The sequence below is a fragment of the Falco naumanni genome, chromosome 1 (assembly GCF_017639655.2).
Source record: "Falco naumanni isolate bFalNau1 chromosome 1, bFalNau1.pat, whole genome shotgun sequence".
Lineage (NCBI taxonomy): Eukaryota > Metazoa > Chordata > Aves > Falconiformes > Falconidae > Falco > Falco naumanni.
The window spans coordinates 115,815,118-115,833,428 of record NC_054054.1 but is presented as its reverse complement, the minus strand read 5'-3'; the positions used below and the strand labels follow the sequence as shown (position 1 = coordinate 115,833,428).

At 49.5% G+C, this 18,311-nt stretch overlaps 1 protein-coding gene and 1 long non-coding RNA gene across 2 annotated transcripts in view; both read right to left on the bottom strand.

The window, feature by feature from the left end:
* Nucleotides 1-12,968, bottom strand: part of LOC121081316 — a 95,061-nt gene extending 82,093 nt beyond the window's left edge. Inside the window, exon 1 of the long non-coding RNA XR_005825645.1 lies at nucleotides 12,810-12,968. This is a non-coding gene — a long non-coding RNA (uncharacterized LOC121081316). The remainder of the gene's footprint in view (nucleotides 1-12,809) is intronic.
* Nucleotides 12,969-13,986: 1,018 nt separating this feature from the next.
* LOC121081308 (heparan sulfate glucosamine 3-O-sulfotransferase 3B1-like) overlaps nucleotides 13,987-18,311 on the bottom strand; it is a 30,241-nt gene continuing 25,916 nt past the window's right edge. The window contains exon 2 of the mRNA XM_040580229.1: nucleotides 13,987-18,305. Within this exon, the coding sequence (XP_040436163.1) occupies nucleotides 17,687-18,305 (619 nt within the window). The 3' untranslated portion in view covers nucleotides 13,987-17,686. The remainder of the gene's footprint in view (nucleotides 18,306-18,311) is intronic.

The window sequence follows — 18,311 nt, the reverse complement described above, 5'->3', positions numbered from 1 at the left end:
AACCACTTAAGATATTACTCAGCTCAAGTGATGTGTCAGGAGCAAGGCTCTGGCTGCAATGAACCCACTGAAAGCAGCACCGAACACCCAAAAGCACGGAAGGATCTCGTACCATCTCCCACGTCCTGCTGTGTGCTGGGACAGCCCAAGAGACCGTGCTTGGCTGGACAAGATGATCTTGTTCCTTCACAAAACCAAAGCATCCCAAGAGGCTGAATGAGTGTAGTTAAACCAGGGGTATTACCCATCACCCCAAACTCAAGCATTATGCAGGAAACTGAGAGCCTCAGGCAAGCTGCAGTGCCACCAAGGCAAAGGACTGGAAAGGAGCGATAACCAGATGGAAGAAGAGGGATTTCTGGGCTGAGCCCAGTGAACGCTGCCTTTCTGGCAAGTTTTCACAAGTAACCTTCTGCAATTGGAAAGAAATCTTGGGTTTGGGTAGCTGATGGCACTAGGGATGGCAGAGGGCAGATGCAGAAAGGAAAAGCACTTTGAAGTGCAGCTGAGCAGAAAGTGCAGCCCGGGGGGAGCCCCAAGCCGGTGCAGCCAGCGGGCAGCTGCCGGAGCCAGGAAAAGGAGATTCTAGCCTGAACGGGATATTTTGTTTGTGACAGCAGATTTGTTTTCCCTCCTGCCCCAGCTAGGTTAGACACTGAATTTCACATTGCAAGATGTATTCGGCTCTGCTCAAAGCATGCACAGAATAGAGACGCTGGACTGACAGCTATGGGCATCCTTCAGTGGGCAATTCCACACTTTTCCGGGCACTGAAGGCACGGCTGAGTCTGCTTTTAGGAATAAGGGGCTAAAGCCGTGGTGAGGTTTAACCCCAGCTGGCAACTAAGTACCATGCAACCACTCACCCACTCCCCCCACCAAGAGGGATGGGGGAGGAGAATTGAGACAAAAGGTAAAACTTGAGGGTTGAGCTAAAAACAAATTAATAATTGAAATAATTAAAATACTAATAATAACAACACTTGCAATGAAAAGGAGGGAGGAGGGGAGGGGAACAAAATCCCACGGGAAGAGAAAAAACTCAAGTGATGCCCAACACAATCATTCACCACCCACTGACCGATGCCCGGGTGGTCCCTGAGCAGCGACCAGCACCTCTCAGCCAGCTGCCCTGGTTTATATACTGAGTGTGATGTTCTATGGTATGGAATATCCCTTTGGCTGGCTTGGGTCAGCTGTCCTGGCTGTGTCCCCTCCCAACTGCTTGCGCCCCCCCAGCCCTCTTGCTGGCAGGGCATGAGAAACTGAGAAGTCCTTGACTGGGTATAAGCATTACCCAGCAACAACCAAAAACATCAGTGTGCCACCAACATTGTTCTCACACCAAATCCAACACCCAGCACTGCGCTGGCTTCCAAGCAGAAAATTATCTCAGCTGAAACCAGGACAAACTGACAAAACTGCTGTTTCATCTCGGGAAAGGCCTTTGCATCTCCTCATACCTGTGCTCTAGATAGGAGAATCTATTCCTCCAAAGCAAAATCCGTCCTCCTGTAGGTCTGACAGATTCAGAGGCCACATTTGGTAATCTTAGGGGCTGCTCCCCTCTAGCTCTCTGCCAAAGCCCCACTAACATCAGGCAGCACCACCTGAAATTGCTTTATCACTGTGAAAACACACCTCTGCTTTCCTTTTTATCAAAACCCTTCCGAACTCTGCTACACCTTTGGCTCCTTCCTGAGAATAGCGCCGATCAACATTTGTTTGGGTGTTTATGCTGTTTGCTTGCCAAGAGGCAACTCCGGCGCCTTTCTGCCATTCAGCACCCCATAAAAACGCTGGAGCAGATCATCCTTTTCAGGACCAATCTCTAGACAGAAGCTGATGCTAATCCACATGCAGCACACACCTCCCCACCGGTTTTTGTCAGTGGGTCTAGGGTTTCAAGACGACAACTCTTAAGAGGCTGACAACCTGCCTGCGGTTCCCTGTGCTCCCAGGCAGGGCAGGGACCGGTGCACAGTGAGCCCACAGGCTGCCTGTACCAGCACACAACCCCGGCAGCAGCGCCATCCGCGTGCTTACCTTCATCCACGAGCTGACCTCGGCTGATGAGATCACAGCCCAGAGAGGTATGGCTGCGGGCCAGTGAGAAAACAGATGTCTGCTACAGACACCACTCATTGATACTTTATTCCCATTCGTTATTTATTAAATACACACCCCGGGTTGATCAGGGTTCTGTTATTGTGAACTCTGCACTAACATTTTTATAAACAAGGTCTGTCTAAGGATGACTGGAGAGGCTCCCTTGCCAGGGGATGCCATAATTCAGTGGTTCGTTGTAAGAGGAAGATTGTCTCGGCGATGCCTCGTTCCGCGCCCCCCCCCCCCCCCCCCCCGTCCCCCCTCCTGTTTTGTTCTGTGTTTGCAAAGTTTCTAATCCTCTGATAAGAAACACTTCAGAAGATTTTTGAATCAGCAGCTCAAGGCCTTTTCCAGCCCCGTGGCATCCTCCTGGAGGCAGAGCTTACCAGGGGTTCAGTGGGAGTCTGGTCTTCAGGATCAAGACCCTGACAAACAGCTGAAGCACCTGAGCGCCAGCCTTCCCAGCACAGTGCGGGGGCTCCAGCCCGGGACAGCCGCGGGAAACTCGGGATGTGCTGCAGCACAAGGCCGCCGCTCCTAACCCAGCCTCGCCACCTTCTTGCTGAAGATTTCACAAACAGGTTTTCTTCAACTACAGTTGAGGGAGATGGGGGGAAACAATAGAGAAAAGGAAAAAAAAAAATGTGCTTTTGTGATGTTAGAAGGTACATAGGAGGACAGTGCAAAGATTGATCATGTCACCATAAAAGCACTTGAGGGTAGAAAGGGAAGGAGCAGGGGGGGAGGAAAGTTACCCCATGGGGGCAGGGAAGACTTCTGCCGTAGTTGGGAACCCCTGCCATGGGCAAAAGCAGGGTCAGAGTCTATGTTTTCCTTAAAAAAAAAAAAAAGTATATTAAAAAATAATGAAAAAAATGAGAGAACAATCTGTTGCTGTGGTCTTCCAATGACAAGAGAAATGATTACCGAGGTATGTGCAACCAGAGCAGCAACTCAGGTTACTGCTGTTTTGCTGCAAGGAAAAAACCTCCTTGTCCACTTTATCAGATCTGCCCTGGGACCAGAGATCAGCCATATGGTTATTTTGGTCCAGATTCACCTCAAACCCATGAGATGCCCGATTCAGTAATATCAGCCTGGATCCCTCTACCCTCACTAGCCACAACAAGGCACCTGGACTTATCCATGCCAGTTCAGACTGTTGGGGAGGTCTAGGCTGGGGGTATGATGGGCATTTTATTCTCCCCATACTCCAGGGCAGTACAGGAATGTATCCTGATCCAACATGATCTGTAGCATCTTCCCAACTGTCTTCAGTGGAACCCAAAAATCAGTACAGGTGTGCCCCAGGTCCCATTCTCACATTGCATTCCGGGGTGAGGGCTAGGGAGCAGCCTGTGCAAACACAGCCAGGGAGGTATTATCAAATGACATTTTCCTTTATCCTGTGATAATTGATGATCAGGCCATTAGAACAGAGATTAATGTCATAGGGTCACAGAAGATAGTCTAAGAAGGGACCTTGAGGTCATCTAAATCTATCCAACTGTCCCACAAAAGGCTCATTTTTGACAGATATTCGACCCCTTCGAAATAAGAGGGAAGCTTCTGACCAGTATTTTAAATAAAAATTTTCTTTGGCTGACGACAAAATACTTCGTTTCTCTCAAATACAAGAAGTCTCTAAAGGCACTTGTTTCCAGGTATATCCAAAACCAAATCAAACTCTTTTTAATATGCCCATCAAGAGAGGCACTTCTGAACTTCTAGATTTTTTTCTAGCAAAATAATTCATCTCAGGGCAACAAAAATTCCGGGGGAGCATTCTTTTCTTGCTTATAAGATTTGTGACCTGCCAAGAAATTCAAATTGTTTTCATTTCAATAATTGTTTAGAATTGCCAGCAAAAGGAAATAAATCCTATTTGCACGGATGTGAGGACCATTTGTCTAGGACTGAGGACACGAGCCGGTTAGGGAATGTACTGTGGTACCAATGAAGTAGCAAGGACACTTGAGATATTTGCTCAGAAGAGTTCTGGCATAATAAACTCTTCTCCCTCACCTTGTTTCTGCCTCAGTTCCTGCCTGTGTGGAGCCACATATGTCTGGCAGGGAGGGGAGATGGGCTAATGGACCTGCATTAGGTACTTTGCTGAACTTGACTGAAAGGTGCCACCTAAGCGTGCAGCTCCGGGATGATGGATGTGGAAGTGTAATGCAGGGTTTCCCTCCTATAATTACAATTTCATCATGTAATAATAATAGGTAGTGATTGATTGTGACCCTTCACCGCTGCAGGATGTTGGTTGTTAGGAAGAACTGATTGATCGCTGGAGCTGCCATTTGGCCACACAGAGCCCTTCCACTGCCTTTTAGAAGGGGAATGAAAATCTCTTTAAATAAATAAAACTTGAAAAGATTCCAGATCACTATCAGGAGACTCTCAGCCCCTTCCTACCCTCATTGTGTCAGTCAGCAGAGCAGGAGGTTCACAGAATCACAGGATGGTTGGGGTTGGAAGGCATCTCTGGAGACCATCTAGTCCAAGCCCCCACTAAAGAAGGTTCACCGAGAGCAGTTGCACAGAATCACATCCAGGTGGGTTTTGAGTATCTCCAGAAAGGGAGACTCCACAGCCTCTCTGGGTGCTGGAGAGCTGCCTCAAAAGGCATCATTTGGGTGCTGTAAGCCTACAGAGATCCTTCCCTGCCATAATCACCCTCCGGGTGGGGAGACACTGAGGTGGAGTGCAGGTCAGGTACCAGAGGAGCTGTTTCAGTTGGTGGCTCTAGCCCAGGAGCAGTTTCTGTTCTCTGATCCCTCAGGAGGGCAGAGGCCCAGCGTTCAGACGGAATTTGTATCTACTTTAATGCTGTGAGCAAGCAACGTGGGCTGAGGGCCAGGAATTCACCTCTGAGTGCAAACTCTGCCACAGGCTTCCTGCGCGCCTCTGGAGACATCACTTCACCCCTCGGCACTAGCAGTGCGGGGATGAAGTTTCTTCTGTCTGAATGACAGGATGGACTGTTACACAGGGATGCTGCCCTGCCATCCCAAGGGGGCTCAATGTGGCCAAAGACTTCTTGGGACCTCCCGTAACAGCCACAGGACCTCACGCTCCTGGCTGCATCTCCTTCTGTCCCCTTGAGAAACACAGCAGCTTCCCAGGTGACTTTAGGCATGGCTTGATGGCAGTACATTAACAAACAGAAATCTGCTGTCTGACAAGGATACAGTGCCCGCACTCTGCTAGCATCTGCCAGAAGTGTTGTCAAGCAACTAACTGCCTGTAATTGAGCTCTCAGAAGTAGCTGCCCTGAGGTGAGCCACAGAGAAATTTTACAAATGAAGATAATAGATGTTTATGTCACACACGAGAAGCAGCAAGCTACAATCACTCACTTGATAAATCCACCTTCAGCAGCGGCTGCAACAGCTTTGTCCGCAACTGCATTAGGGTCTCTCTGGCAGCGTTCGATGCCTCAGCAAGCAGAGTGAGGCTGCTTATTGCCCTGCGTTGAGCCATGCCTGGAGCTGGTCATAGTAACCTATGTAACACCATCTTTATCCCACAAATATTCATGCATTTCTGCAGATTTCCAGACAGGATTCATTATCTGCAGGCATTCACCAGAACATCTGGAGAAACAGGGCCAGCCACATTGCTAACATTAATCAATCCAGCTCCCTTGAAGTCAAGACAGCTATGCCAACTTGCCCTTGCCAAGATTTAGTCAATCTTTTCTAACCTATAAGCTCTTCCTGGAATTACTCTTTATTCCCAGGACACATCATTATTTACACTTTTAAATAGCAGAGCAAAGGTGGTGAACAGCAAAGAGATACACATGCATCCAGCTGTACTATCCAAGTGCTGCACCAGAATTAACAATGCCATCAGGGTAAGCTACAGCAAAACCAGGAGCTCTGCTTTCCAGATGGAAACAAAAGAGAGGCACGCAGGCAGGGTAAGCAGCTTGCCAAAAACACCCCACCCAAACAAGCCAGCAGCATAAACCAAGCCTCCCAAAAACCAGAATTTAGTTTCCATTTTTTAGATGGCCTCCTAACAAGGTTGCAGACCTGTGAAGAACCACAGAAACTGCCCAAGCACCTGGGGTTTAAATGTTTGGGGCATAATTTCAGAAGTGATTGGTCCTGAAACCCAGATCCCAATCAAGCATCTAACTGCCAGCAGTGCCAGTGCAAGCAAATTGCTTTTATATTTTGAAGCTAGAGGCCATAGAAACCTAATTCTCATCAGCTCTCCACAGGAAAATGAATGCCAAGAGCCCAAGGTTTGAAATGGGATTGTATAGAATTGGAAAAGCACCTCATTAGAAATCTTTTAGAGTGCCTGCAAAATGCCAAGAAACACCCAGAAGACCAGTCTCCCACCATTACCCTTCCTTGAGAAGGGCAGAAAAGGAAGTTGAGTCCCTGAAATAGTCAGAACTTCTGAATGTGACCTTCTGCAAGGACCTCTTGGCTTGGTCATTTGCATACCCAAACAGGGGCTGTTGGCTTCATATTTAAAGAGCCACACGTGAGCGCAAGGGGTAATCCCTTTCCCTGGTACCTACTTGTGGGCTCTGCCACAAATGGCACCACAGACCCTCAATGAATGCTTCATACCCTCCCCTTCCACAGGCAGTCCAGTCCTCATGCCTCAAGTCCCAGCACCGTGAGCTCCTTCCTCCAAGAGGTCCTGTGCAAGGCCTCTCACCCTCATGCCCCACCCCACTGTATCACTTAAATCACATCCCTCTGATTGTCTGGAGACTGTTGTTCTCTGTTGTTACATAAACACGGTACATTTTCCAGCACAATTCTTGAACTGAGTTGCCAAGCACGCCCTCAAACAAAGCAGTATAAAGCAAATATACAAGAGGAAGTGTAATGAGATCCCTGTACTGTTACCCCTCCAGGGATGAATAATGCCAGCCCGACACATGGCACACGAATTTCTCAGGGACTGACAACCAACAATCTCATGTACAACTATATCACTTTCACTTTATGCATCTGCAGCCATGTCAAGGTAGATGGAATAAGAGTCAACCTCCACCAGTACCACTGGACTACTTAGGATGGAGCAGGAGGGAAGTACCAGACTGCCCAGACATTTGCTGCTGTCTTTTGCAGACTTGCACTTAGCCTAGAAGCTCTGTAGAAGCAGATCCCACCAGATGCCATAAGCCCTGAGGATCCACTGAAGTCCCCTGGACAACCTCAGCTGCAGTCTGCAAACGGAGGCTGATTTACACCAGGTTGAGGATCTGGCCCTCCACACTGGAATTCAATCCAAACCTGAAAAAAACATATTCTATGATGATCTCAGATTGTCCATGTCTCAGGATCACCTGAGCAGCCACAGCCCATAGCGCAGATGGAGATGGAACCCACCTACAGCTGCACGTGACTGGGGCCACAGAGTCTGGGTGGGTACCTGCTAAATTGGACACTGCATTTCAGCAGGGCTGTCCTCCCCATGCTTTCTTGGTGCTGCTGGGCCCGTGGAGGTCCGTGCTATGGGAGCGTGCCCCAGCAAAGCTGTGTTAGTACTTGGCTTGAAGTTTACTTTTTCCATCATTCTTGTGATTAAAGAGAGCCAAGTGCAGTCTGACACTTCTGCTGTCGGTTGTTTTAGCCAGGGGCCAAACGGTGGTTAGCAGGGGTTTGGGTACCAGCAGAGCCCAGTGGCCCCAGCCCATCTCCACATCTGCCTGATAGACCTTCATCTGCAAGTCTGCTCAGATGTCAGCTGGGACACTGGGCTTTCACCTCCCCTCCTGCTGCGGGGACACATCCAGCCGCCTGGGTCCTTGCTCTGATCCCCACTGCCCCATCTGGCTGCCTTATGCTGGGTCAGAATTAGCAAAAGTGTTAGTGCCACTCCATCTTCCAAAAAGTTGTTTTCTTAGGTTTTAACTACATGGAAGTTTCTGTAAAGCAGTTTTCCACAGGTGAAGTGGATTTTTCCATAGGAAATAATGAAAATCCAGGGGGGGAGAAATGAGTCAAAAAATTCCTTTGTGTTTTAGGGGAGTTTTCCTCGTAGAGGCTTTTTGGTTTTCAAGGTTTGCTTTGGCTTAGAAAGAGGGGAGAGTAAGGCAGAGTAGAGCAGCTTTGCATCTCCTACAGCAGGTTGTAAACACCACTGTCTCTCCTGTGCCCACTGGGATGTGAGACCCTGAACCTGGAGCAGGATGGTCCTCAGCACTGACACGTCACCCACCGACCAGAGTCCTCCAGCTTCAGGGGATTCACCTGCTCACTTCCCCCTGTTCCTGCCTGACCTCAACTTTGGGAATTTAGCACTGGAGCCTGGTTGGCCATCTGAGATGACTCAGGTGAGAAAGTGTGCTGGTTTGGGCTGGGGTAGAGTTAATGTTCCCCACAGTAGCTCGTAGGAGGCTGCGCTCTGGATTTGTGCTGGAAGCAGCGCTGATCCCACAGGGGTGGTTTCGTTACTGCCAAGCAGCGCTCACACAGCGCCCAGGGCTTTGCTGCTCCTCAGCCACCCCACAGCGAGCGGGCTGGGGGCACAGGGAGCTGGGGGGGACACTGGCCCAAGGGATGTCCCACACCATATGGCACCATGCTCAGCAGATAAAGCTGGGGGAAGAAGGAGGAAAGGGGGGACATTCAGAGTGATGGTGTTTCTCTTCCCAAGTCCCCGTTCCGCATGCTGGAACCCTGCTCTCCTGGCGGTGGCCGAACCCCTCCTGCCCATGGGACGTGGTGGATGAATTCCCAGTTTTCCTTTGCTTGTGTGAGCGGCTTTTGCTTTACCTATTAAACTGCCTTTATCTCAGCCCGTGGTTTTCTCACTTCCATCTTTCTGATTCTCTCCCCACGCCTCTGAGAGGGCAGCAGGCGAGCAGCTGCATGGGGCTGAGTTGCCAGCTGGGGTGAAACCACAACAGGAGGAAGACTATGGTAAATCCAAGCCAGCTATTAGCACAGAACCCCTGAAAGCTGTTGGTGAAGCACTAGGGAAACGCTGAGCTGTAGGTGACTTCTCTTATCCCAAACCAACCAGCAGTGCAATTTCAGTCCGATGAGAGTTTCGAGCGCTGTGGCTAGTCAGCCATACCCAACCTGAATTATACATTTATTGTCTCGATGGGTGCGACCCGCTGGGTTTCAGAAATACTCTTACATGTGAAGTACCTCTAAGCAACCCCAGCCCGTGCAAAGGGCAGGGACAGACAGTATTTGAGGTATCTCTGCACCGTGCTACCTTTGCCATTTTCCGTATCGCTTTTCAGCGATCCATTTACTGCCTGCAGCTCCCTCCCAGGCTCACCCTTTGAAGGCAGTGGAACGCCGCCAGCTGAGGCTCTGCCTGCCTGGCACTTCTGGCTGCACGCTCCCTCCTGCTTTCCCCAAGGAGATCCTGGAGCAGCTCTCGCTGTCTGCCCGGGTCATCTGCCAACCAGGTTACCTTGCAGCAACCCAGGCTGGCTAGAAACATCAGTTCCTCCCACAGGAGATGCACTAGGATTGCGCTTGGTGACTGTGGGTAGCAGGCTCTGCTTCTGCAGCGGTTGGAAACAAAGGATTTTTTTGGAGGTTCAAGCCAATATATGTAAAGCACCCAATACTTGGATGCCTTTTTAAATTACCTGATTTACTTTGATCTGCAGCTGGGACTGGAGGTTTCATAAGACAGGGTATTTGCTAATCCCTTCGGGTTACGTTCAAGGTCTGCCTTGACCACAGAAGTGACTCAGATGCACTGCTAGAGAACAGCAGGCAGACCATGGACCTCCAAATCACAGATCCACCCCTGCTCACCTATAAGCAGCAGCAAAGAAAGATTCACCTCCAGTTCCTGGGGTCAGAGATGGGATACTGGATGCAAATGACATGTCTGAGCCAGTCCTGTATGGAAGCATCCTCAAAGCTTGCTCCAGGGACTTGGAAACAAGCTGTACTTCAGATAATAAGCCATTAGTAAGAACCAAGATGTGAACCAAGTCAGCCAAGCAGGAAGACTGACACTTCCAATAACTAGGACACACATGCCTGGGACAGAGCCGCAGATGATGGGGGGGAAACCAAGTCTAAGACCTTTGCCACAGCCTGTACCTATGGGAAGAGCCAGGGATGCTGTGAGAAACAGGAAAGCCAGACACATTCTGTGAAAAGGACTAGGCAAAATTCCCTGAGAACTGCAGGAAAAAGACCCTTTTTTGTTAGAATAAAGGCCAAACCAGAACCAGTCTACACAGCTTAGTGCTACAAGAAAGGACAAGGGAGGCCTCAGGGAGCCAGGGCAAGCTGAGGTCCTGGGGAAGACCTGGGGGAGAACCTGCCAGGGTTCCTGGGGAGGAAGGCTGGAGCCACGCAATGAAACCTAAGTTAGACTCCCTGCCCCCTTTCAAGGGTGATGCAAAATTATCTAGGGATGCTGTTCTTATTAAAGAGAAAAAAATCTTTTGCTTCAATGCCAAAAAGTTATATAAAAATAATTCATGGTCAGATAAATGAGGGAAAGTCATTAGAAATCAAAAATGAGATAATTCTGCTGTAGATACGAGTGATGGTGAGAAATAAATTATATTTGGCTGACATTACTTAATTAGTTGGAGACACGGTGCTTTCTTAAATTTTCTTTGGTGAAGCTTTTAAGCTTTTGACACATAAATTCCCAGCTAAATAACCTAGATGTCAAAGCAGCCAGTTGTATCTTCTCTGCCAAACCATTTTTTGAGCATATTATTTCAAAATTTCTTTCTTTTGTTCAGCATTTTGGTTGCTATCAGGGCATGGCATGTAATGTCTGGCAAGAGCCCAACATCCAGATCAGTCTTTGCTCCCGAGGACAGCTGGTACTGATGTCCTCCCTACCAGCCCGTGGTGGGATGGGGAGAGATCAAGCCAAGAGAAATGGTGATGCCTTCACCGCTGCAAGCAGCCTGAATAACCAGTCATACTTTGTGCTGCTGCAGTGCTACTCGTCAAGCATCTCAGAGGACTTAATGGGCATGAATTAAGTCACACAATTATAGCTGACTGCATAAATAGTTGCAAATAATATTCCTGGAGGGTGCTCTTCAGTTCTTTGCAGAATTGTGACAGTGGCTGATTGTCACAGTCCTGTTTGTGAGCCCCTTCTCAGAGGGAGGGGGAAATCATGGAGGCAGAAGTTAAGGTCTAGAAATCCTGCTGGAAAATGAGGGGAAGCATCAGTAAGCAGAGCAAAGAGCTCAGTGAGAGGAGTTTGGAAACAGGAAGATCAACCAGCCTCCTCTGTCTTTGGTACCAGTTGCTCCCTCCTAGTGAATTAGTGTGTAGGACTCTGTAATTAACTTCATTAAAACACCTATTCCAGATTGTTGCAATCTGCAAATGGGGTTTTATTACCTGATTGACAGGGAGATCTGAGGACTCAATGGCCATGAGGTTTTATCCCAGCTGAAGTTACCAACACTAAGATGTGACACAGGAATTCCTCTCTTTAATAAAAAGGTCATTGAACAAGGTGCTGAACACTTACCTTGCATAGAAAGGTTTGAATGATTTATAACTAATTAGTCAGTATTATTACCTTTTAAAATATATGCATTAGAAGAAGAAGAGTTAACACCATGGTTCTTAACCACAGAGAAATTGGAGGATAATAAAGTTCAGCTTTAAAGCTATTAACGGACAGATCTAGTGGCTAAGTAAGGTTTTTGAAGGAGAGAAAAAAATAACAAAAACTCAAAGAGAAGCAAACCAATTCCTATTGCAGTATCCTGGAGGTTAGGTGACTGGGACTGCCGGGAGCACAAACTCCCGGCCACCTGTATACTAGTCCCAAGAAAAAAAAAAACAACAACAATGAAGCATACATATAATAGTGACTTCTTCCTAAACCCAGGCCCCAGTAAAAGCCTTCTCAAGCTTCAAGGTTGTTTTAAATTCATCATTGTGGTCTAAAGCCCAGTGAACATGAAGCTGCCTACAAAAGCCACCAATTTTTTCAATGGCTTTGGCAGCATGGACTCAACCCAAGCTTTCCCAGCACTCCATTGCCTTCACAGGTCCTGCTCAGGTTTCCCCCTAGTGCACAGAGGGAATTCCTCCCTCGTTTCAGCCTTCCCTCACCCTCCTCAGAGGGCTCTCCACAGCCTCCAGGTGCCACCTGGACATGCTCACAGCAGCAGCCCTTTCCATCCCAGGCCAGCTCCTCCCTGCTTTGCTCTCTCATCCCTGGCATCCTTGCAAGGTGACACCCTTGGGAGGTAACCTCAGTGCTGGACCCCAAGCACCGTTGCTAGAAATGCCACATTTCTTTGCACAGCCTGGAGAACTGGATGGTTTTTAGTTCAAAGCAATAGCCCACCACCTTTCTTCTGCCAACCTTGAGGAAAAAGTAAATCCACCTCAGTTACCACCATCACTAGCAGCAACCTTTCAACAGCTGCCTAACCTACCTCTTAATCAAACCATTTTCTTTCTTCAACAGATTCCTCCTTCAGCTGGAGTCCCCAGGGCTACTACAAGACCCTTCAGCCCATCTCCTTCAGAGCAAACACTTCTCTGTATTCAGGATGTGATCCATAAGCCACACAGACACCCTTATTCTTATCTTCTAGATGCTGTTGCCTAAACAGCACTTAAGAACAGGGCCCAGCCCAAACTGGGAAAAGAAACCCCAGTATCCACAAGCCCAGGTGCAACTGGGAATAGCCTTCAGGGAGATATGACACAGGGCAGACGCTGCACCCCATAAGGACTTACCTTCCCTCTCCTCCACAGCTCCATCCCAGAACCGGGTCACTCTTACAAATCGCAAGAATGAGGGACTGTGGTCTACAAGCTGCTGCCAAACTGGGCTGAGCTCAGGCCTAGGGTGCCTACAGGGTGGGCACTGGTAGAGGAGCACCTGGTTTTGAAGGCAACCAAGGTGAGGTGAGGATGAGGTAACGAGTTGCTCAACTCCATCAAGCTGAGGTCAGCTCACAGCACATCCAGCTGTGCTGCTCAAAAGGCACATGCAAATTTTAAAGTAAAATCTACATATATGTATTTTTAAAATGAGGCACCTGTAGAGTTTAAGCGTTGCCAGAGTTTGGGAGCAGCTAATTACAGTCCTGAGAAGCTGGAGGTTTCCAGGCTGAACTCTTCCTAAACCACTATATTAAATTTTGTGCTTACTTTTGACTCCTTTTTTAGAAGGTCTCTGAAAAATGGGCAATCTGAAAGACTCCCATCAATTACTCTGCACTGGATGTAAGACTTGCTAAGAAAAATTAAATTATTTTAATTCAGTTTAGTTAAGTAGCAATTGCTACGTTACATAAATCTGTAATGTTCTTTAGGTGCTGCTTTGTATAGCGCTGCCCTGGGACTCTTCTGAATTTAATGATAATGAATTTTTATATCTTAAAGTGCTGAGTGTGTAGGGAGCAATAGCAGCCACTGGCCCCGGAGGTTTGGAGCACCATGGCTACCTGAAGTGCAATGCTTTTGAAAAGAAACTTGGCACTGGGAAGGTTCCCCACCACCAGCTGTAATTTGTCCTCCAGCATCCCTGATGCAGGGGGATGGTTTCACCAACCACCAAGACCATCCAGGTTTTTTTGCAGCAGGGCTGAGGGCAACCCCTCAGGTCTCCTTCCCTGAAACGGTGTTTGATGAATGTGCATTCAGCAGGACAGACCAGCCCCCACACAACCTGACTGAGCAAAACACGCAGGTTCAGCACCCAGCGCAGCCCTGCGCAGGATGGGAGCTCGTGTAGGCGATGAAATCCTGCCGGATTCAGCACGCTGCTCCGGGCTTCGCCGTGGGGCCAGCACCGAGCACAGACACTAGTGGGGTGGACGTGCAGGTGTCGGGGGGCAGCACCACCAAACCCACGTGGGAGGCCACCTCCACCGCCGCAGCGCTGAATGAATACGACTGTGTCCATCGCTTCATAAAATATAGCTTTTATTTGTTCATACAAACAGTATGAATTATCAGAATTTCATTTTCCTAGAAACATCTTTATGTAAAATTAATTTGTGTTGTAAGTACCACAAAATACTTGATTTACATTTTCATTTTTTTTCAGACTTTTTTTTGTGGCTTTTTTTTGTTTTTCTTTCCATTTTGTTCTTTTTCTTACAAATTGGCTACTCTACAGTACCATGTTACAGACAACACATCACTAATACCTGTACTGCACGTCTGAACACAGGACTGAATGAAACTCAGCCATAAATTAATGTTACAATATGTTTGTTTTTTTTTTAAAAAAAGAACTTCTAATCACACCTCCAAGCTTAACTTAAAAAATAATAATAAAAAAGGTATTTTTAAAAAACGATGACAATAGCACTGATTCCAGCATTAGCAACCAGATGTACACAATGGGGAATTCACTTTCATCGTCCTATTTATTAGGTAAGGCCTTTACATTAAAAGTCTAGTGCAGACTTCATTAGGAAGGATGTTGAGGCAGGGCTAACAATTTGCTTAAGGTTAGAAGAGTCATTATTCACTCTGTATTGCTGCTCTCCAACGAGGTTGCTCCACGGCAGCGTTCTGCAGCAGGGCTTGGTTAGCCACATCACACCCACGCTGCCGTACAGCTGGGGAAGGCATCGGGGTGTTAGAAAGTTGTTTCCAAGAAAGCAAGGAGGAAGACGCAGGGGATGTGAAACCTTCCAGCGTTCAAGAGCAGGCACAGAGAGGGGCTCGGGGGGAAGCACAGGGGAAGGAGGACGAGGCCACGCCAGCGCAGCAGGTCCCGGTGGCTCTGGCCACACGGCCATGGGCTCAGCCGGAGAAAGCGCTTGGGGAAGTGGCGCGGTGGCAGCTGGCAGCTCAGCCAGGGGCCGTGCAGAGGGTGAGCTTCTTCCCACACACATCGTGTAAGCCAGCTAGGAGGAAGACTGAGATTTTGAGAAGCAGAAATGACTCTCTTCCCCCAGGAAGGGTTTTCTTCTCCCTCCCACCCTGCAGCCCCTTCCCCTCAGTCACCCAACAGCAGCAGGGTCTGTGACAGAGCAGAGACGCTTGTGCATTCATCACCTGTCCTGGCAGCAGGGAACAGAGCTGGGGACCCGGCTGGCGCAAGGTCCAAGGACCCCAGGCAGGCACAGATCCAAGCACCACTCCAGGTCTGCAGCGCGTTCTGCAGGACGGGGGCTGCGCGTGGTCTGCCAGCCTGCACAGCCCGGCGGTCCCATGCTCAGCCTGTGAGCTCTGCGAGTGGGCTCACAGCATCGCCTCAGAGCTAGGAATGGCTCAGGGCAGAAAGGAAGGGATTAGCCCAACTTTCCCGGTTTGTAGGAAGATGTGCTTGGAGGCCAGCCCCAAGGAGGGATTTGCATGCTGCCCACAGCACGTGTGTGAGGCAGCTCAGCCCTGACATCCCACTCAGCATCTCCCTGTCCTTGAGGACACCCGTGTGCTGCACCCCATGTGTGATCCCACACTGATGGAGTGTGAGTCCCTAAATCCCTTTGGAGATGTGACAGCGCTGAGCCAAGCCAAGAGCCCTTAGGTTTAACCATTTAAACCAGCATTTTACCTGCAGATCCCCGCGGCGGGGCCCCAGGTGGGTCTGCTCTTTGCTGCATCTGCCTGAGCAGGGACCAGATCGAGACCCGGGGAGAGCAGCCCAGGCTCTGAAGAGCCTTTTTATCACCCAACAGCCACAGCAGAGAGCTGTAAGGGGCAGGCAAGAGCAAGGAGGCTGGGAAAAAAAAATCTGGGAAATGCCACTGACTGCACCCCCCGCAAGCTGGGCATGGCTTAGCAGCGCGGTCCTCAAAGGTGCTTTGCTGTGGGTGACTGGGGAGAGGTGCAGGGCACGCATTTCTATAGGCGATGTGTATGAAACTAGAGCATGAACTCAACTCACATATGCTCTCCCGGCTGATGCATTTGCTGTTTCGAGTATTACTTTACACTGCCTGCTTCATGCAAGTGCTCCCACGGCAACATGGTGATATTTATTCAGCAAGCTCCGCGCTCAGTGCGGTACATCACTTCAGTGCTGCAGGCGAGGTGTGTGGTTTTTTTGTTGCCCAAATACAACGAAACCCAACTTCTGTTAAAAATCCAAGGAATAAATCGCTTCTGCTGCCACCTTGCTCCAAAGATGTTCCAGCTGAGCTAGCAGAGCCTCTGACAGTGACGATAATGTATCGGACACACACAGTGCTTACCAAAACGCCCTGAGCACACAAAACATGGCTAGAGCTCTCAGAACAGACCCACCAACCTGTCCTAAAGTCCTGAAGTATTTGGTTCCACCTGAGGGGTAGGATTTCCAGGTTATTGCACCCAGGTTGACGACTAAGTGCTTGGAGCCCCCTGTTCTGCCTGGCTGCCACCCCTGTGCTCCCCCAGGGCATCGGAGAGGCACCCGGCTGCCAGTGATGCCCCAACCCAAGTACAGCCAGACTCCCCTCTGCTTTTCTACGGATGCATCCTTGTTGGCAAAGCAGCACTTCTTCCTGGCTCTAGGAAAACGCTGTTCCTTGGGAGACACCATGCTGTTGGACCAAAAAGTAACGGGAACGAAGAGAGCCAAGGTCGATGCTCCCCAGTGTCATACTGGGAGCTGCTCCGGCGGCTGTGGGGGTGGAGGCAGTGCTGCCTGTGCCGTGTCCTGGGACACCCTCCATGCTGGGGATGGCACCAAGCACAGACCTGGGGTTTTCCTGCAGCTCCGTGGCTCTGCCGGCCTCTTTGGTGCGTGGACGCTGCTCCTCACACTGCAGGCGCAGCCACCTCCCAGCAGCGCCCAGCCAGAGGTGTCTTGCCAGTCATTCAGACCAGCACCTGGCATGTCACATACAGACACGTGTGTTTTTATATTTGTCCTGTGGCAAAGATTTAAAATGCATAGAGGGCTCGTGGGAAAGAGCCTCCTTCACAAGAGGCAAGAAGGAAAATCATACTGGGGAGACAGCTCTGCCCATGCAACAGGCTCGGCGGCTTCTCCACGGGAAAAAGAGCTCGTTGCCCTCCCGGCAGAGACCCGGGCTGCGGAGCCGGAGCTGTGTGGCTTGGGGTTCCCTGCGCTTTACGGACACCAGTAAAACACGTTGCTGCTCAGCAGAAGGATGCAGGTCGCAGGGAGATGCCCAGCCTCCCTCCCACCCACCCCAAAGAAACCCCCCTGCAGCCACGGGACCAACTGGGAAGCTGCGGGACAAGGGAGCACAACACTGGAGCAGAGACTGGGACACCGGAATAGGGAAAGCAAGTGTTTATAAAGGCCAGATACCCGTAACAAAAATAAATTTATGCTTTCCCTCCCCCTCTGCCCCTCCCCTGCCACCCTCACTTTTTTTGCTTTTTTTAAATACAAATTTTGTTTAGGAAAAATGGAAGCACTGTCTGTTACAAACCAAACCAAAAAGAGGAGAAAACAGAAGGGAGGGAAAAAAAACAAACAGGAAAGACATATTAGAATTAAACACTGTGGAATGTTAAACAGGTTACGGGCTACCGTTCTAGCCAGTGCGGTTAGGCAGCTTAGTGAATTAATTGCTTAGGAATTAAAAATAAATTATTATAAAATAGATTTCTGTACATTTTACATACATATATATCTCTTTATATACGCAAACCGTGCTGGGCAAGTAATTACAGGGGACTTTCTCACGCCAGGCTCAGTCCCAGCCGAAGTCCTGCCCCGTCATCTGGTAGAACTTCATGTTGAAGGGCCGGTAGAAGTCCCGCAGTCTCTGCACCACCTCCTGGTCTATGTCGGGGTGGGTCCTGCCTTTCGTCTTCCCCAGGCAGTGGGGCTTGCTGCTGCCCTCCGCCTTCTTCAGGCACGGGAACCCCTTGGTTTTGTTGAAGTAGAAGTGTTTGTCGGTGATGATCCTCTTGAGGCCCAGAAAGTCCTGGACCCTGCCCAGCTCCCCCGCGGGGTCGCTGATCAGCCTCTCCCCACTGACAAAGAGGATCTGCCCGATGGGGAAGTAGAGGAGCCAGTTCTCCAGGTGCTTGGCGTAGATGCCAATCTGGATGGCGCTCCACGAGGTGTCGATCAGGCCCGTAGTCCTGTTTTTGAAGGTCAGGCTCTCAAAGGTGGGGATGTCGGGCTTCTTGGAGAGCGTCTGGGTGTAGTCCGAGATGGCTCTGGTCACGGGGTCCCGCACCACCACGATGAGCTTCGTGCCCTTGGACATGGAGGAGATGCGGGCAGGGGCCTCCTTGGTGACAAAGTAGCTGGGGGTCTTCTCCATGGTGATCTGCCCCTCCAGGGTCCTGGGCATGAGGTCCCTGCCG